This window comes from Diospyros lotus, chromosome 4, assembly GCF_014633365.1.
Source record: "Diospyros lotus cultivar Yz01 chromosome 4, ASM1463336v1, whole genome shotgun sequence".
Classification (NCBI taxonomy): Eukaryota; Viridiplantae; Streptophyta; class Magnoliopsida; order Ericales; family Ebenaceae; genus Diospyros; species Diospyros lotus.
Genome location: NC_068341.1, coordinates 41286294 through 41307352, shown reverse-complemented (window position 1 = coordinate 41307352; position 21059 = coordinate 41286294). Strand labels below are relative to the sequence as shown.

The 21059-nt window shown below is 38.7% G+C and overlaps 2 protein-coding genes across 2 annotated transcripts in view; one reads left to right on the top strand and one right to left on the bottom strand.

Moving 5' to 3' along the window:
* The first annotated feature begins 3370 nt into the window (after positions 1–3370).
* On the top strand, positions 3371–14706 carry LOC127799613 (phospholipase D delta). The gene is made up of 10 exons (XM_052333811.1): positions 3371–4604; positions 10664–10780; positions 11309–11503; positions 12197–12505; positions 12588–12656; positions 12865–13012; positions 13178–13326; positions 13525–13695; positions 13790–13990; positions 14109–14706. Exons 1-10 carry the CDS (start codon positions 3687–3689, stop codon positions 14403–14405), a joined length of 2574 nt encoding a protein of 857 aa, XP_052189771.1. The 5' UTR covers positions 3371–3686; the 3' UTR covers positions 14406–14706.
* Positions 14707–15249: 543 nt separating this feature from the next.
* Positions 15250–21059, bottom strand: part of LOC127799545 (uncharacterized) — a 72677-nt gene continuing 66867 nt past the window's right edge. The window contains 8 exon segments of the mRNA XM_052333674.1: positions 15250–15633; positions 17169–17378; positions 17468–18019; positions 18322–18600; positions 19034–19465; positions 19792–20271; positions 20361–20651; positions 20725–20985. Of these exon segments, the coding sequence (XP_052189634.1) occupies positions 15514–15633; positions 17169–17378; positions 17468–18019; positions 18322–18600; positions 19034–19465; positions 19792–20271; positions 20361–20651; positions 20725–20985 (2625 nt within the window). The 3' untranslated portion in view covers positions 15250–15513.

Genomic DNA, 21059 nt, shown 5'->3' with positions numbered 1-21059 from the left:
TGAGCTATATTAAGAGTTACTTCCAACAGATTAAGCAGTTGCACCAACAAGATGAACAATACCAACTGAATGAGCAACACCAACAAGACGAACAAAGCAAACTAAAAGAGCAACAGTAATATAACCAAAACTCCCACCTTTCCAAGCACAAGCAACATCACTAGAAATGAGAAGCCTCCACCTCATTTCCTTCTCAAGAAGGTCAGACTCCATAGGAGAAATGTCTCTACTCATAGAAAAAAAGATAGTTGGAGTGAAGAAGATCAAAGAGCCAAGTGCTCCAAGCTCCAACCAACCCCTTAGCCAAGCCATAATGGCTGAGGTACCCAAGATTACCTAAAAATTTCTATTGCCTTGGCAAGCAAGAAGAAATGCTTGATAAGGGGTCAAATGATGTTACTCAATCTTTTGCTAGTGGCACCAAAGTAATTGCTCGAAAGAAAATGCTTGTTAACTGGTTTATTATTTGTTTTATTATTTATTTATTTATTTTTTTGGGGGGAGGGTAACGATGAAAACCCACATATACTATGCTTTGAGCATCCATTAGGTAAACTTATAAATACACACAATATCTAAAAACTATGCACACTAGCCCTTGGGATATTCTATCAAATGTTGTATGCTTGTACTCTTATGTTCTTCAAGTATAGAAGCAAGAAAAGGCCAATGTTTATTTTGTTGATAAATAGATTAAGTAGTTGAGGGCATATATCTCGGATATTCTATCAAATGTTGTATGCTTATGCTCTTATGTTCTTTAAGTATAGAAGCAAGAAAAGGCCAATATTTATTTTGTTGATAAATAAATTAAGTAGTTGAGGGCATATATCTCCATAACTTCTCTTAGATATAGTGCTTTAAACCTTTCCATCTTGTAAAAACCTTTATTTCTATATCAAGTGTTTGCTAGCTATGACTTTTTAATTCTCACCATGTAACTTGGGAACCTTTTGTTGGTGATACATTGGGTATTGTCTTCTACATGACTTGTCTTTACTTGCAAGTCTCAAATGTTGAGATCTTTGGTTGGTACTAAAGATATTGAGATAGCTATGGGTACATATAAGCCTCGTCACACTTGTTGGTTTAGGAAGAAGCATAATACTCGAGGCTAGGTTTGATTACTTTATCTTTCTCTTGACTATCATGTTGCCATTTGAGTCATTGGAATGAAAGTTTTGCATGCATGACTTAGCATGAAATAGAAAGATCTATACGACTTTTTGTGTATAACGGAGAGTGTTGGTGACTATCAATTGTAAATGTGTGCACATAGGTACATTTGCATTGTAAATTCTATTGATTTCTTTGCTCTATCTCTTGTAATTCGATTTGTTTGCTACTTTGCTTGGGTAATTTGGATATTTAGCGAGCGTTGAATATATTCAAGAAAACAATCTTTTTATTAATTATCTGTTTATGTGCACCATTAGTCATGTGTAGCGAGAGCTACATTTGATAGAAATAGCTTTTTTTTTTGTGACAAGGAGATGATTTAGATTATAAAGATTGTGTATTGAAACAACTCTCTATATGAAAAATCTTATGCATTTTGAACACTTTTGTTATTTATTGGGTAAATCAACTATTCGTCAATTGTGGCTCGAGATTTTTGCCCATACATTATTCTTGACTTATTTTAACCAAATTAATTCTTATATTTTGATTAAATTACCATTTTTTTCTCTATTTCTAACAATGAATTAAACAATTATTAACATAAAACTAAATTTATTTTTTACTTAAAAAATAAAATAATTAAAAATAAAAAATGCTTCATCGACTAAAATCCATCTAAGTTTGAGTGCTACAACTATTATTTGTAGCCAACATTGAATTTTGGTGTTGGAATACATTTGGCGAGTTCCAATAATAAGGAAAAAGAGAGAAAACAAGGAGAGGGAGACAAAACTAATGATAGGTATACTATTATTTTTATTCCTCTGTTAACGTGATTCGATTTTGATTTGTTACTCGAGGATTGATTTAATTTTAAATTTATTTTTATTAATTATGAATAATATTAAATTTATTTTAAATTTTATTTGATAAGCAATCGAGCGTTGACACCATAAATATTAGTATTTGCATAAAAGATCTTATAATAATTAAGAAAGTATATTTATTGTCGTTTAAATACTATATATATATAAAAATTAACCTGACCTTAAATTTAAAAATACAAAAAATAATTTAATTGGCCTTTTAAGACATAGGGAAGGGAATAACTTTGACAAAAATAAATTAGATTGAATAAAAAGAAAGTAAACTATAAAAAAAGGAAAAAGAAAGACAAAAAGGGCCCTTTTGTGTTGATTTCAAATGCTGATGGTGGACGCTTATCCTACTAATCCAAAAACGTCATCTCATGGGGCCCACACATTAGATTTTTGTCTATTATACATTATTAACCGTAAAGATATTATTTAAATATAATATATTTATTAGTATTTTATATATAATATATATAATCAGTGTAAAATTTTGAGTATACATGAGGATTCTCTTATTTATAATAAGGACGATACTGACAAACAAATAAAAATTACATCATTTATTAAACATATCAAATACACTCTTAGATTTATAGATAAACACATTAAAAATATGTTTAATTTATTATTCATTGGCTCGGGTGAATGATATATGAATAAAATATTAATAAATGATAAATACACAATTTTTTTTAAAAGGTTTTATCAATGAAATAAAATTATTTTTTAAATTAAAAAATACATCTTATTTAAAAATAAAATATATTTATTAAAATTTAAAAATAACAATTAACATTAATATTATTTATTAAAAAAATATTTTTCCTAAGTGTTGTCCCTTAAAGCATTAATTACCAAATCATTTTACTTAAAATCATGCTAGATGTACAATTTTTTTGTACATCTTGACTTACATAAGGGGTATTATGACCAAAATACTCTGTGCCTCACACGCTTCTATGCACCTCATGAAGGACTTTTTTATCATTGGTACACCTTTATGTAGTCCAAAGTGTACACAAATGTGTACCAATATTATTTTTCTTCTACTTATAGAGGTCTGTTATGTTGCCTACATACAGGTAACATAATAGGTGCCCGCTAGTGAAGGGGGCGCGAGCCATGCACGTGAGGTTGCCTTTGCACATGGTCCCCACGTCCATAGGCCTGCGCCCCCTCACTAGCGGGCACCTGCTATGTTGCCCGTAAGTGGACAACATAGTATGCCTGTTTGCTTATATATGGCATTTTAGTTATGTGATTCTGAGAAATATTTTTATTATTATTTTAATTATATTATTATATTATTTTGTGCGTAACTTAAATAGTACGAATAACATTTTACTTAATTACCATATTGACGTGGATCAATCGTGTATGCGGATTCCCCGCGTGAGTCACTCGTCTGCCACGTTCCGTCGGCGTCGCCGTCTCAACAACCTCCGCTCCGCCGCGGCCGCCCTATATTCCTCCGCGGAGCTATGGGCGGCAAGAAATCCTTTGCTTCTATTCCAAATCCAACCGCCGAAGCAGCTCTTTTTCTCTCTCTCGCGCGCGCGCGGCCCATCTTCGACCTCTCTCACTGATGCCCTCGCTTATGTCTACTGTTTATTTAAGCTGTTGCTTCACTTCTACGAGCGAAAACAGATTCTGAAACTTTGATTGTTTGATTTGGTTTCAATTGCGGAGATGACGTCGGAGGGAGTGATTTACCTTCACGGAGACTTGAATCTGAAGATCGTAAAAGCTCGTGCTTTGCCGAACATGGATTTGATGACCTCGCGCGTCCGCCGCTGCCTCACCATTTGCGAAGCCTGCACGGCGCAGCGCTCCGGCGAAGACAGTGACGGTAGTAAGAAAGTGCGTCACCACCGGAAAATCATCACGAGTGACCCTTACGTTACCGTCTCGGTGCCCCAGGCCACCGTTGCGCGAACGCGGGTGGTCCCGAACGCTCAAGACCCCGAGTGGAACGAACAGTTCAACATTCCACTGGCTTATCCGGCTGCGAATCTGGAGTTCCACGTGAAGGACAACGACGTATTCGGGGCTCAGCTTATCGGCAGAGTTCTGATTTCAGCCGAGAGGGTGGCTTCCGGCGAAACCATCCGCGGGTGGTTTCCGGTGGTTGGGTCTAACGGGAACCCGCCCAAGCATGACACCGCACTCTACATCGATATGAAATTCATGCCATGTGAGAGCAATCTGCTCTACCAGCATGGCCTTGCTGCTGATCCCGAGCACGGAGGTGTGAGGCACACTTACTTTCCGCTGAGAAAAGGTTGTTCGGTAAAATTGTACCAAGACGCTCACATTAGCAATGAAGTTAAGCTTCCGGAGATTGAATTGGACGGGGGAAAGTTTTTCGAGCACGGGAAGTGCTGGGAAGACTTGTGCTATGCGATATCGGAGGCTCATCATTTGATATACATGGTTGGCTGGTCAATCTATCACAAGGTGAAGTTGGTAAGAGAGCCGACTCGGCCACTGCCCAGAGGTGATTTGACTCTGGGTGAATTGCTCAGGTATAAGTCCCAGGAAGGGGTTCGAGTTCTGCTACTGATATGGGACGACAAGACTTCTCATGATAAGTTTTTCTTTAAAACGGTGAGAAAGCCAACGCTGATGCATGGTTTTGGGAATGTTTCATGATGCTTTATCTGTTTACCTTAGTTCAAGACTGGGTTGTGATGGACTGATTGGCTTATATTGCTTCCTTGCAATGAAAGTTCTTTTCCAATTAAAAACCCTGTTTGCATTTGATTGCATCATTAACGCTGGATGATAACAGTAGGAATTTTCATTCATTGAATATTAAACTGGAAATAGTTTTTGTGCTAGCTGGCTACCTGTGTAATAACCTGTACCTTTTTGTGCTCATGTGTATCTAATGTTGGAATGATATTGTTAGTTGTTCCATCTTTAGATTAAATTAAACATATTGTTTGAACAACACGTGTCATCAATCATATGTCATGTGCCTGAGTTATAAGGGCAGAGATGGTAGTTAGCCTCTATACGGTTTGTTATTAGGGAAACATTGTAACAACTGGAAGTAAGGTAGTTGTGTGGAGTTTGAATTTTGGCACCAATCGTTCCCTCAGGATCAGTATATAAGCCTGATTCCACTATTGAAGGAGGCATCGATGAATACAATCTGAGTTTATTTCCCGCCTCTCTTCTTTATTCTCTCTCAATTCTTTTCTCAATTTCCCCCCTCTCTATATTTCCCTCCTAAAACTCACTAATTCTCCATTGATCAGAGGAGAATTCACTCTTGTCATATTTGAATTTGACAATTTGGTATCAGAGCAAGGTTCAGGGCATCAAGTATGGTCAACCACCAGTAGCCATGGCCGATGGAACAAGGATGAAGCAGATGTAGGCATAGCTCCAATAGGTGACAGCGATTGTAGCAGATATGCAGATTCGATTGGGAACACTAGAGACATCGATGGATTTGGTGGTGGAAAAAAGGATCAAAGGGGCGATGGAGAGGTGGCGTGAAGAAAGTCAAGAGTAGCACACTCAATTGCAAGATCAAATGCGAGAGCAGGGCCAACTCCTACGAGATCATATGCAACAATTTATGGTTATGTTTACTAGCCAGACACCAGTAAGAATCTCACTCGAATTTCCACCTAGGGAGAGATCTGATCCAATTTTGCTTGGACATGGAATAACTCACCAATTCGAGGGATCGGTGGAAGTCGAGGTTGAACCTTAGGTGGTAGGGGAGAATGAAGATGGAAGAAGGCAATGGAACCCGATTGGCTCTAACCATATTGGATTTCTGATGCCAAAGATGGAGATCCCTGTATTTTATGGCCAAAACCCAAGATGGTGGGTAAGGCATTGTGAACGCATGTTCAACATCTACAATGTGGCTGAACAACAAAAGGAACATCTACAATGTGGCTGAACAACAAAAGGTGACCTTGGTGGTTGCTTACATGAATGACACAGGAGATGCCTAGTTTTAGGGATGGAGTGGGGTGAAGGAGAATTTTTCATGGGCGGAGTTTGTCGTGGATCTATGCGAACGCTTTGGAGAAAGGGGAATGTTGGATGTTGTATAAGAATTCAACAAGCTTAGGCAGGAGGGGACGGTCCAGCCTATCAACAGAAGTTTGAAGAGCTCAAGGCTCTCATTCTGATCCTAAACCCAACACTTACAGAAGGCTATTTCGTATCAAGCTTCTTTAGCAACTTGAACAAAGAATTACGATCTACAGTAAAAATGTTTCAACCAAAAACCATTAAGCAAGCTGTCGAATGTGCTAAGTTGCAAGAGTTGATGGTGGAGGCCCTCATAAAGAAGCAGAGGTGGACGGGAAAGGTATTGCAATTGAGATCAGCACAACAAGGGAACAAAAGGTGGAGGACGGACAATGGCAAGATCAGCCAAGGGAGTAAGGGAATGGCTCTCACTATACTTGCTCAACCGCTAGCAGGTAAACTCTTGGAATAGAGGAGGCAAGCTGGCCTCTACTTCTGTTGTGGGGACAAATACTCCCTAGGACATCAATGCAAACGTCAGTTGCTAGGAGGTGGAGACAAAAGGGGAAGAGGATAACAACCGGGAGGAAGCTGATGAGGAAGAGAAGGTAGAGATTTCATTGCATGCATTACGGGGGCTATCCAATAGCAAAATTATGAAGGTGGAGGGAAGGGCCTTGGATAGTAGGTTGATGATACTAATAGATAGTGGGAGTACCCACAATTTCCTAGACGAAGGAATTGCAAAGAATTTGAAGCGCAGCCTCACGGGAACACACCTTCTCTCAGTTACTGTGGCTAATGGGCAGAAAATATTGTGTAAGTTGGCTTGTATGGGATTCTACTGGGGGATGCAAGGACATTAGTTTGAAGCCGATCTATGGCTATTAAAGTTAGGGGGTTGTGACATGGTACTTGGAGTTGACTAGATGGAGGTAAGTCCCATCTATTTTGATTTCAATAAGATGAAAGTCACATTTGAAAAGGGTCAAAGAATGACAATAACAAGCAATGCAAAAATAGGGGTATGTAAGATGATAATGGGGAAGAAATTGTAGAAGATTTTTAGAAACAAATGGTTTCTGCTTAAGTGTTTTCTATCCATGCAATGGAGCAAGTGGAGGAGGAATTGGAAGGAGGAGGAGAATTGGAGCTGATCACTGATGACCTTGTTCCAACTCCTTGGGAGGTACATCAACTTGATTCTCTTGACTCTCTCCTAATAGAGTTTTAGGACTTGTTTGTGAAACCTAAGGCTCTACCACCTAAAAGACCTTTAGACCATACCATCAATCTCAAGCCAAACATAGAACCCGTGAATATATGCTCCTACTGCTACCCTCTCAAACAAAGAGCTGAGATAGAAAAGATGATCAAGGTCATATTGCAAAGGTCTATCATCAGACCCAACCTAAGCCCTTATGCTTCCCCTTACTCCTTGTTAAAAAGAAAGATGGTAGTTGGCATTTTTGTGTTGACTACTGCCAACTAAACTCACTCACAATCAAAAATAAGTTTCCCATACCCATCATTGAAAACTTGTTGGATGAACTCAATGGGTCTAAAGTATTTACCAAACTTGACCTACATTTTGGATACCATCAGATACGTATAAACTCAAATGATATCCACTAAACAACCTATAGAACCCATCAAGGGTATTATGAATTCATGTTAATACCCTTTGGTTTAACCAACGCTCCAGAAACCTTCCAAGACTTAACGAATAAGATATTTGAACCATATCTATGCCAATTTATTCTTGTATTCTTTGATGACATATTGGTTTACAGTCCTACCTTTTCATGACACCTAGAGCACCTAAGAACCACACTACAAGTCTTTCGACTCAACCAATTGTACATCAAGAAATCAAAATGTGCATTTGCACAAACCCAAGTGGAGTACCCGTGACATGTAATATCTAGTGCTGGAGTGAACACAGATCCTCGAAAGATAGCAACAATGACTGCATGGCCCCAACTTGTCAATGTGAGAGAACTGAGGGGATTCTTTGGACTCACCGGGTATTATCAAAGATTTGTGAAAAACTACGGAATTATTAGTAAGCTATTGATAGAGCTACTAAAGAAGGAGGGGTTCCACTGGAATGAGAAAGCAAAAGAGTCTTTTGAGCTATTAAAAAAAGGCCACGAGTGAAGTACCTACACTAAGTCTTCCAGATTTTAACAAACCGTTTGGATTGGAGACTGACGCGAGCAATAATGGAGTAAGGGCAGTTTTAATGCAAGGGGGCATACCACTAGCCTTTATTAGTCAGGCATTAGCTCCTAAACATTTGGGCCTCAGTGTATATGATAAGGAGTTACTAGCTATCCTCATAGCAGTGGAGAAGTGGAGACATTATTTAGAAGGGGGGCAATTTATCGTTAGGACAGACCATGTGAGTCTGAAGTTCTTGTTGCAATAGAAATACTCATTTATAGAGGAAAGGGATGTCAAAACTTATGGGACTTGATTATGTGATATAGTATAAGAAGGGGCAAGAGAGCAAGGCTGCCGACATCCTATCCCGATGCTTTGAGGAAGGAACATCAGCAGCCATCACTTCTCTCATTCTAGATTGGTATCATGAAGTTTCATCCAGCTATGAAAAAGGGGAATGGACCAAGGAGTTATTGGAGCAGCTAATCCTTGATCGCTCTAGCAGACAGGGATATACATTGAACAATGGCCTAATTAGATATAAGGGGAGGTTAGTGATCGGGGATAGTGACACCCTTAAGAAAAAGATACTACAGTCATTACATGGATCTCCAATTGGAGGGCATTCTGGGATACATAACACTTACTGTCGAATTAAACAACTCTTTTTATTAGCCACAATTGAAGAAAACAGTTAAGGAGTACATCATGACATGTGAGATTTGTAAACAGTACAAGCATGAGAATATATATACACCCCCAGGCTTACTACAACCCTTACCAATATTGGAACAAGCTTGGGCCAACATCACCGTGGATTTTGTGGAAGGTCTGCCTAGATTTGAGGGGAGAGACTGCATCTTGGTGGTGGTAGACCGATTGACTAACTATGCACACTTCATCAACTTAGCACACTTCATCAACTTAGCTCATCCTTTCACGGCACAAGAGGTAGCCAAGGCATTCTTAGACCAGGTGGGAAGACTACATAGGATCCCTCAAATAATTGTTTTAGACCGAGATAAAGTTTTTACAAGTTTGCTATGGAAGGAGCTTATGAAATCCCTAGGCACTCAACTCCACATGTCCTCAGCCTACCATTTAGAAATTTTTGGACAAACCGAGAGAGTTAATTAATGCTTGGAGACATACCTAAGGTGCTTATGTTTATGGCTACCACTAACTCAATGGTGGTACAATTCATGCCACCATAGTGCCCTGAAGTTGACCCCATTCGAGTCCTTATACAGCTATAAGCCACTGTTGTTACCAACAATGGGAGAAGGCACACCAGTAGCCACCATGGACTCTTACGTACAACAACGACAATAGATATTGCTCACCCTAATGAAAGAGCCAGCCAACGCCCAAAGTAGAACGAAACAATTCACGGACAAGAAGAGGAGTGAGAGGGAATTCTTACGTGGGGACAGGGTACATTTGAAGCTAAGGCAAGCACAATTGAAGGCTCTATCACAAACACAAGTGATCAAACTCAGCCCAAAGTTCAATGGACCCTATGAGGTGATAGCTTGTTTGGGGAAGGCAGCCTACAAACTACAACTACTAGACAATTCCAACATCCATCCCGTGTTCCACGTATCACTCCTCAAGAAATCTGCAGGAAGCAGCCCGGTGAGCTCTACTCTACCACCTGCTATGCCAGAAACCCAACAGGAGAGTGAGCCTATCGCAATTGTAGACAAGAGTCATTCACAGACAAGGAGTCCTAATAACACAGGTGCTTGTCCATTGGTCCAACTTACACCCATAAAATAACACTTGGAAGTACTTACATGACCTTCTCAAGCAATTACCAAGAGCAGCTGGATTACTCTTTTAACTTTCTTGAGGACAAGAAAGGTTTGAGAGAGGAGAAGGGGGGGGGGGGGGGGGGTGGAGGGTGAATTGTCATGTGCCCGAGTTATAAGGGAAGAGATACGGTTTGTTATTAGGGCACTATTGTAATAACTGGAAGTAGGGTAGTTGTGTAGAGTTTGAATTTTGGCGCCAATCGTTCCCTCAGGATCAGTATATAATCCTGATTCCACTGTTGAAGGAGGCATCGATGAATACAATTTGAGTTCATTTCCCGCCTCCCTTCTTCATTCTCCCTCGATTCTTCTCTCAATTCCCCCCCCCTCCCCCCCTCCTTATCTTTCCCTCCTAAAACTCACTAATTCTCCACTGATCAGAGTATAATTCACCCTCGTCAGATCTGAATCTGACATCTTGTCAAATTTGCTCTCTCAGAAACAAAATTCTGAGTTAAAAGTCAATGAAATGAATTTTTAAGCATCAGTTAATTGGTGCAAACCGTGCAATTAATTTAATCTCGAAATTCCATGCCTAGAAATTGAGAGTTTCTTAATTACTTCAAATTTATTTTCAAGGTTTGGGGACTTATTCTTGCTATTTAAATTTTCTTATGGTGTTATTATTGTAGTTATTGGGGTAAAGTATTTTTTTTTAACTCTTGTTTGAAGCGGCCTATAATGCAGGCAGGAATGATGCAAACGCATGATGAAGAGACGAAGAAGTTTTTCAAGCATTCGTCTGTCACTTGTGTGCTGTCACCTCGTTATGCCAGCAGTAAGCTTGGCTACATGAAACAACAGGCAGGATGTATTCCATTATATGTTATATTGATTTTTTATATTAACATTGCTTGTATTCTATATATCTGTTGTCCTTCCTTTTCATCTTTCCATTCTCATTGCTGAGGAAGGTTTCATATTGTTTCCTTTAGCAGGAACTCTCTGTGTGTGGTGTGTTTTTGGCAGGCATGCAATTTCTTAGACACACACGCTAGGTTCTTTCTTTTGTATCCCTCCATTTGGTATTTAGCTAAACTGGTCTAAACACCATTGGTGTTGGATAATAATGATGATTTGTGCCATGGGCAAGGATAAGTTAAACAGTTAGATGTTTGTGCTTAAAATCTTGACTGTCATTCATGTAATTTTGTTTCTGTGGAAAAAAATAGAACTAGTTATGCTCCTTTGAAATCACTTTTAAGAAACCATTATGCACTGTTAGTTGTTCACCAATGTTAATTTATTTTAGAATATTTCTGAATATTTATATTAGGCTTGTGCTTTTTATTAGGTCAAATGACCTGCTGAAGTTTTTTTGTTTTTAATCAGGTTGTTGGAACTCTATTTACACACCATCAGAAATGTGTACTTGTGGATACACAGGCAGCTGGTAATAACAGAAAGATTACAGCATTTTTGGGTGGTCTTGATCTCTGTGATGGTCGCTATGATACACCTGAGCATCGGTTATTTCGTGATCTTAATACTGTATTTCATGATGATTATCATAATCCTAATTTTCCTGTGAGTAATTTGACCTCATTTGATCTTTCTTTAATTTATAACATTCTTTCTGTTTTTTATGATGATTTTTTCTGTTGGTAACTATGGAGGATTTAGTTCCCGTCATAACCATTTTAAAAATGCTCCTGCCTCCATGTACGTCAGATCAGAAAGGAACAGGAGAATAAAAAGAGAAACTGATTAGAAATCTTTATTTCTCAAAATAAAAGTTCCAAAAACTCTTTCAAATTTGTATTGTTTTTAGTTTTTTGCCCTCTAATATATTTATATTCTTTTTTATTTCCCTTGTGTTTCTGAATGTTTTCCATTCTTATGCTAATTGAAATACACATTATGATGATATCTTGGTCCTTGATCTGAAGATGGTTACATATTATAATGATTTGGACATCTTTTTTGCACTTTAAACTTAGCGTTTTTTTGTTTGTCATGGAAGTTAATGAAATCATTAAGGGCCATGCTTGAGATGTCAAATGCTTTGTCATTATACTTTGTGGTGTGCGGCTAGCACTTTCCTTCCCTAGGTTGCTGCTGCATGGAAATGTATTATTGAGATGGTTTTCTGGGGTATTATTGACCTAGTAAATCTGTAAAATGAGTCCTGTCTAAGATTTCCTAATTTTCAATGGTCCTGATGATTCTGTTCACTTTTTGTCTGTGCAGTTGTTTATTTATCTGTTTTTTGGTTTTCAGGCTGGGACTAAGGCTCCAAGGCAGCCTTGGCATGATTTGCACTGCAGAATTGATGGGCAAGCTGCATATGATGTTCTTTTAAACTTTGAGCAGCGGTGGAGAAAAGCAACAAAGTGGACTGAGTTGGGGTTTCGACTCAGAAGAGTATCTCATTGGCATGATGATGCTTTGATAAAGATTGATCGTATTTCATGGATACTTAGTCCAGTTCAATCTGCTTGGAAGCATGAGAAGCTTGCCTCTGTCCCAGAGGAAGATCCCTTTTTATGGGTTTCCAAAGAAGAGCATCCTGAAAACTGGCACGTTCAGGTTGACTGCTGAACTTTCTTTCCTTTTTCTTTCCTGTTAAATCATTTTTCTTGTCGAAAGCTGACAAATTCCCTTCTGGCAGATTTTCCGGTCCATTGATTCAGGATCAGCGAAGGGGTTCCCTAAAACTGTTGATATTGCTCAGTCTCAGGTTGGTCATAAAACTGTTTATAGATTAGATTCTGTGGTTCATTTTGTGTCTCTTGTGTAGTTTAATTTGCAGACATGCTCACAAAAGTCAGCAGTGCTTCTGATTTATGATTCTTAATAATTGTTTTGATTCATATGTTGCTTGATCTCTGCTAGCAATTCATTTCACTAAGGTACGGCATTTGTTGGTCTGATGTGCTTTGTTGCAGAACCTTTTATGTTCAAAAAATCTGGTGATAGATAGAAGCATACAGATAGCATACATTCAGGCTATCAGATCAGCTCAACATTTCATATACATTGAAAATCAATATTTTATTGGATCATCATATGCATGGCCATCGTACAAAGATGCAGGTCAACTCTTAACTTTATTCTTTACGTTATTAGATTTGCAGTACCCTGTTAATGTCTTCCACTCACCAAAAGTATCATTCCACCAAAATAAGTGTCCTCATTCAATTGCATTATGGCTGCTTGCTTATATTTTTCTGAAGATGACTGCTTCAATAATGTGGTCAGGAGCTGATAACCTGGTCCCCATGGAGTTGGCATTGAAAATTGCTAGTAAAATTAGAGCTAAAGAGAGATTTGCAGTGTATGTTGTCATACCAATGTGGCCTGAAGGTGATCCAACTACTGGTGCTATGCAAGAAATCCTGTTTTGGCAGGTAATTTACTTTCTATTAATAAGTTGAATACTCTGGAAGCAATGGCAAAGAATCTCTCTTCTTGGTGAGCAATGCAAAGTTTTCTGATGAACGATATTAATGCAAAACTTGTAACTTATTAGACCTGAATCTGTTGATGGCCATGGGATCTTTTATCATTTACTATGATTGACGATGAAAACTTGTTTTTTATTTCAGAACCAGACAATGGAAACAATGTATGGAGTGGTTGCACGGGAACTTAAATCAATGCAAGTAGCTGATGCAAATCCTCAGGATTACCTAAATTTCTATTGCCTTGGCAATCGGGAAGAAATACCTGAGGAGAGGTCAAGAGAAGATTCAGAGTCTTCTGCTAATGGTGCTAAGGTAAATTACTGACTGGAATGGTTATACTAGGCAGTTTACTCGGGAATTCTGTAACAAATGCTGCAGTACTGATGCTCACTCCGTTTGATTTTAGATCTCAGATTCTGAGAAATTCCAGCGTTTCATGGTCTATGTGCATGCAAAAGGAATGATAGTGGATGATGAGTATGTAATAATAGGATCAGCCAACATTAATCAGAGATCTTTGGCTGGTACTAAAGACACCGAGATAGCCATGGGTGCGTATCAGCCCCATCACACTTGGTCGAGCAAGAAGCAACATCCTCATGGCCAGGTTTGATTACTTGTTTCATTGTTTCAGTAAACTTGTGACTTTGAGGCTGGTTTTGTTTGCTCTCTTGGAAGTTCAGTGGCACGTAATAATAAGGTTAACCCGACAAATCCATGTGCAGATCTACGGGTACAGAATGTCTCTGTGGGCTGAGCACCTCGGGAGCGTAGAGAAATGCTTCAAGGAGCCAGAGACTTTGGAGTGTGTGAGGGAAGTGAATCGAGTGGCCGAAGATAACTGGAAGAGGTACACAGCCGAGGGTTTCACTCCATTGCAAGGGCATCTTCTCAAGTACCCTGTAAAGGTAGATGATGATGGAAAGGTAGGACCATTGCCTGGATTCGACAATTTCCCCGATGTTGGTGGTAGAATTACAGGAAGTTGTTCACAAGCTATCCCTGACGTTCTCACGACATGATGCATGCCAACTTTGTTGCCCTTTCGAGTTTGTGCCTCTGTGGAATGGTACGAGCTTTTGAACTTTATCTCCCTTTCTGTGCATGGAAGTTTTTTTTTTTGTGGGTTTTATGTGAATGTGTAAATGGAGAATGTGGCTATTTGTATGGCTTTTGCGGAGAGTGGCTATGAACTGTAAATGTGCCCAGAATTGAGCAATACTTGGTCAGTTAGCCTGGTTCTTTACTTTTATCTTTATATATTGTGAACCAATCTGTCCCCTTTGTAAAGGCGATGGAAACGAACTTGTGCATCGTTGTTGCATCACACACTACATGACTCAAGCCTAAAAGATGCAATTTCAAGTCGTAATGGGTTTTTGTTTAAAGAGTGTTTCGTTGCATCACTCTTTCAATTTCTCTCTGGTGATGGAAGCGCTGGCCGTCGGTTAGTCCCTTCAGGAAAAATAATCGATTTGGCAGTTTGAATATTCTATTCCAATTCATTACTAATTTCTTCCAAAGATGAATCCCATAATTAGAAAATACTCAAAAACTTTTGATTATTTCGTTTTAATTTTATAATAAAATTTTATTTTATTATTTTGACGGTATATCAAATTTGGGGTTGATCAATTTTCCGAATAGTATATCAAACTCAGTATTTGTTTTAATTTTGATAGATGCCGTGCGTGTGGTTCATATTTGTCTGTAAAGGTTTATTTTTGGACGTTAGTATCAATTTTACAAACGAAAAATCAATAATTAGCAAACGAGCATTAATTATTTTTTTATTTAAGTTTTAACTGAATTATTAATACAAAAGAAAAAAAAACATTTTAATTATTCTGGTTAAAGGCAAGGAAATAGCACCAATAAGAAACCTTTTTGGATCTCACCAGCTGTAATAACACCGATTTCGATATTCGGTGCGAAGTTGCAACTTACAACCCCAGTCGAGAGAGAGAGAGAGAGAGAGAGAGTACACAATACAGTACACTGGCTAGTTAATTGGCGTCGGCTTTACAGCAAAATTTACACTGAATATTTACAAGCAAGACCACCACCACCACCACTGCTGATAAACTTACATATCACAGATCGCGATGTATAATAGATCTATAGATGCATCTAGAACCAGGGATGCCACGTTGGATCCATCATGCAGAGGTTCCTGGGGCTCAAAGCAGCTTCAACCAACTCAGTCACCCCTCTCTGCATAGACTGTGGTGGCTCAACCGCATTCTCATCCTGATCCAAGTCAATGTTACCAAACATTAGAGCTCAGGCCACAAAAGGATAGCGTGTTAGAGAACTGTGTTTGGGATAGGACAGCCATATCAATCTGTGCCTTTGCCCTCTCCTGTTATATTCCCAATTAAATTATATGACATAAAAACACGTGCACGTGCTTTTACTCCTTTCGGCAACTACCCCTCAACTGTCGGCATTCCTTCTCGATTGGTCAGACTTTTCTTTTTTGTAGGGTACTGAACATACCCTACACAATCTATCTAGTAAGGAATAAGTACTAGATCAACAAGCAAAAGCGTGCCTATGCCTAACTCAGTTGATCATTTACCCTCTTCTTTCACTCTCCCTCTCACCTTTGCTTCCAAACATACTCTAAACTTTGAAACATACATATATAACACACAAACTTGAGATGTTATGTATGTTTGCAGCAATATCTGGTGGCGGGAAGCAGGAAGGAAATTAGGACGTGGGAGAGAAGAAGGATGAGGAAAGAGGGAGAAAAACAATGATAAAGAGGAACGGTCAAGAAAGGGAAATAGTTCCAGGTATTTCATGGTGGTGGTAAGGTGGTGGGGGCGAGGAAAAACTCAGTAAAGAAAAGGGAAATAAGTTCGTCTCTGCACCATAGGGAGTATATTGCATGCTATAGGAAGGGTAAATAAGCTGGTTAACCATATTCCAAACACAGAAATAGGTGAGCTAGCATTATACAAAGGGTAGAAGGAAAAAACACAGAAATAGGTGAACTAGCAATAGGACATCAGTTTTTTTATCCCTTCAGTTCGCAGCCATGGCAACAGATCTAACAGGGGAAAACAGATTAACACCCAGAATTTTAGCATGTTGCTTTTTATTAAAAAATGAACACATTAATAACCCCACTTTCTTTGAAAAATTACCATCTAAGGGTGTGAATGGCATAGTCTTGTTTAAAAGAATATAAAACCAAATCACAAATTTTGGTTTGGATATATTCCAAACCAAACTGAACCATTTTTAGTAGGAAAACCAAAACAAACCCGCAATTTTTAGACAATATAAGAATTGTATTAATCAATATAAAAAGTAAAGAACAATTCAAATTTTTTATTAGTAAAAATAAAAAATTTATTTGTATAAAATTTCAATACAAATGGCTAAAATTTTTATCATTAAAATATTTTTTTTGGTCAAAGATATATTTTTAGGTAAATATTATACCTTATATATAATATCGTACATAATATATAAAACAGTTTACAGTTTAGTTTTGCTTGTTTTGTAACACATACTGAATCCAAACTGCAAAATGTTTTTCTCAAAATTTTCAAACCAACCCATTTTTTTGGAAAAAATATTAAATTGAACCGGACAGTAAAACTGGTTTGGACCAAACAAAGCACATCCCAAATACCATCAAGAGACCCTAAGACATCTCTAAAATTTGCAGTGTACTTGGGTACCAAAAAGCACGTAAGTTTCTTTTGTGGGCGCAGGTTATGTTCTTAGTCAAACATTGATCAGATGCATGGAAAAATTTATGAACGTACCTCTTCAGAGACATACAGTGGGGCTATTCCACTGATCCGGCCAATAACATGCTCCACATTTGTAATGACTTTTTGTTTAAAGTCAGCAGGGTTCAAACTACCCCCACCAACAACAGGGGCCAGAGGCATCCCAAGAGGTCTTCTCCAAGACCAAGATAAGAGTTCATCCCGGAAAAACATAGCTAAATGATGCCATAAATGCTGGCTTTGCTGGAACAAAGAAGTTCAAGAAAATGTTTGTTAATGGTGAGAAAATTTAACTTAAAGATCAAAGCAAGAAACTGGTAAATGAAACTCACTTTTGGTGAAACCACAGCCTGTGCAGCTGCACACATGGCAGAAACAATGAGGCCTTCCACCCCAAAATGTGAGAAGAATGCCTGCAGGTTCCTTGTCAAGCGGAAAGGTACTGGCTCATTAAACTCAATCATTCCATTTGCATCATATGCAGGGTGAAAATCAGTCTGGAATACTTTCCCAGTGTTTTTAGCAAACAGTATCTTGTTTGGGGACCTTCCCCCAATTTGCAACATGAATGACATGAAACTTGAGAGTGCCAACTGAATGGCAAACTGCTTTTTGAAAGCCCACATGTGGTTTCCACTCAAGAGAGTCTTGTACATGTATTGGGACAAAATGCTATCAGTCACAAAATTTTTAGTTATGTCACTGTAAGCTTGCAGGCGAAGATCAGACACAGCGTCTGGAGAGATCTGGCCAGAAATTGCTTGGTTCAGCTGCTCCTTGAAATAGGTAATGGGTAGATCTGCCTCTCGATCATTCCTTGCACAATGGTTCTCATAAACCTCAAGGAAGGTACTATACATCAAATCATCTTCTACCATGCGTACCTAGAACAGAAAGCATTAATTATTAGGATCAAGCACAATCCAGATAATACTCTCATCTCATTATGGCAGTAGCAATTATGTCTAGAGTAGCAACCACCTAATCAATCCCACCTATATATATATATATATATATATGTAGCACGTACAGCAAAACGGACAATGATTCACATGGTGCATAGTTGGAATGCTTGAAAGTCTGCACAAACTCATGTGACATCTACTACAGAAAATTCATCCTACTCTTTTAGGAAGTAAAAATACAACTCAGACAGAGTAAAATATGCGAACGTTGAACTAATTACCTGGGACCAAACAGGGATAATAATGGGGGTGTGAATGCATATGTTTCGGCGTCTCGATTCCTTGTGCTTATCAAACATTCGGTTCATCACACGGAATAGCTGCAATATACGCTCATCACTTCTGGCGTTGGGGGTCAATGATGTCTGAACAATAAAATGGTGCTGGGAGCCATCAGAGCCAATTAGAGTCAATCGCCGGAAACTGCTTCCATGTCTTCTCACAATTGGAATATCAGCTCCAACCCGGTCTAACTTTACTGTATGATCAGGTGCAACTTCCTAAAAAGATAGATCGTTATCCACAATGTAGGGTGGGAAGGAAATGAACTAACAAATAAATAAAACACAACTATCAGCGCAAGGACACCAGCAGTTTAGTAAATCCTCTCAAGTGACGACTTTTTTCCATTGTCTCCAAATCCAAAATTAAGTTCATGATTTTAGAATCCAAGGTTATTTTATTATTTGACAGGAAATTACTTCATTAAATATGTCGAACGAAATTTCATTATCAGTAGCTGTAAAAGGTTTGCCCCATTATGACCCAGCGGTCACTGGTTCAAATTATTAAAATGGTCTCTTAGCAAATAGTAGCAGGGGTACGTAAATCAGACCTCCTAGACCAAATAATGGCAGGCAGCAGCACAGGAGTTTTGTGCAACAGGTACCTTTTAATTCTTGCTGAATCTATAAGAATTATAGGCTCACTTACCTGATCAGTAAAATATTGTCCTGGAACCTCCACATCCACAACATGGAAGTCTCGCAACACCCTGCTTTCCTCTTCCAGCTTCAGTACAGCAGGAAACCTATCCTCAACATTGCTCTGCAGAACATTTTTCCAGTGCTTTAACCGCTCAGTAAGTTCAGAAAGAGTGGCAGGGAATGTAGCTGCGCTTTCTGGATCAAGATCACGTTCAAAATCCTGCTTGTACTCTCGCACAAATTCAACATGCTTATTCACAGCATCTGCTGAAAAGCATGCCTTGCAAACACCAGAGAGCTCCTTCTTCAGAGACTGAGGAACTTCTGCAGTAGTTGCAGTTGGGTACTTGTAACAACGGTGGAGTAAAGCATTAACTACTGCCAATAGTCTCTCCTCTGGCAGGGTAACAAACCTTGAACCTATTTCTGTCAGAAGAATCTGCAAAATGTGTTGTTCTTTAGGAGCTGTCAAGTTATTTTAGGTTAGCAACCCAAAACTATAACACCTGTTTACTATAGCACAAATGAAAAGCTATTCTCTCATAAGGTTCATCTTATAAAGCCAAGCCAATATATATGAAAATTATGCAGACAGGTGCAAAATAGCAAAAGCAAAAAGGAAAAGATACACAAGTGTTCTCCATCTGAATGTCTATTCTGCACGCATGCTATTATGCTTGAAATGCATTATCACTAGTAAAAATATCATGAAAACAATAAAAGACGGTAAATATGACAATAAAAAACCAAAGTAGAGTTCATCACCTCAAGTTCACTAGCTAGATTAGTATGTTTGCTTCTTAGAGCCTCCATTATATCTTTTGCAGCATCAAAAGCACTTGCAGCAGAAGCAACCATATTCAGGGCACCATTACGCCTCAATGCATTCTGGCTGTCATTGATAGCTGGGGAACTCTGTTGTAGGGATTGGTCATTCCCAGCATGCACGGGACCTTCAATAGCTGCGGATCTTTCAGGTTCTTGAACCTGAGAATTTCCTCCATCATGAGATCCAACACCACCACTAACTTGACCTCCTTGGTGGACCTGACTGTCAGAAGCTAAAGAGCCCCCACCATGACTTGCCACTCTAGTACTCCCATCAGTCAAGCCAATAGAGTTCGCATTAACACCAGAGACATTTTGTTGCATCCTTTGCTGAGCCATTGCTAATCTACCAAATTCAGATTTATTTGCAACATCACGGCGTTCTAGCAAATATGTGCGCAACCAATAATATAGTGCCTAATATTTGACAAAGGAGAATGTGACACTATTAAAGGCATTCCGAGTTATCCACATAAGTTCAGAAAGAAGCAAACAAAATAAATTACCTGTGGATACACAGTGGCAACTTTTAGTAGAACAAGTTTGCAGTGTGGTGCTTCTGCCCTCTGCAAAGAAAGTAATAGCTGCGGAATCCAAGAGAGCCAAACCCAGTGTGGTATTTGGTCCAGATACTTATCAAATGATCTCCCCACAGGTTCATTAGGTGTATCAAAACTGAGAAGATACAGAACACGGGCTAAATGGCTTCTGGAATTAGGAATGCCAAATTTGATACCTTGAAGAAAGCAGCTCACAGCATACTCTAACCAAATTTCTTCATGGGTCTCTTTATAAGCCTGAAAAAATTGCAGGTTAGGTATATAAGTTATCAGAAAAATAGATGTTAAATCAGTAGTAGGGAACATATACCATATCGCAATAGTTCCCCCAGCTAATCCATCCTTTAGGCAAGTTTTTGAAAAGGCTGATGGCATTTGAATATGCAAGATTAGCACCCTCACAGTCATTCATCTTCAGTAAGAAGTCGCCTTTAAGACGAAAAATTTCAGCTTTGTGCTTCACTGGAAAATATTCCAGATTAGTACTGTTGATCAAATTAAGGCCGCTATTGAGTTCATTTTTCATTTCAAGGTAAGCCTTTGCTTGTTCTCTTATTTTGACGAAAGCCTCCTGCAAAAATGAACCAATAAGCCAGCAGCTTCCACCTCTGCTCCCAAACATCCCCCCCCAAAACCTTAATCCCC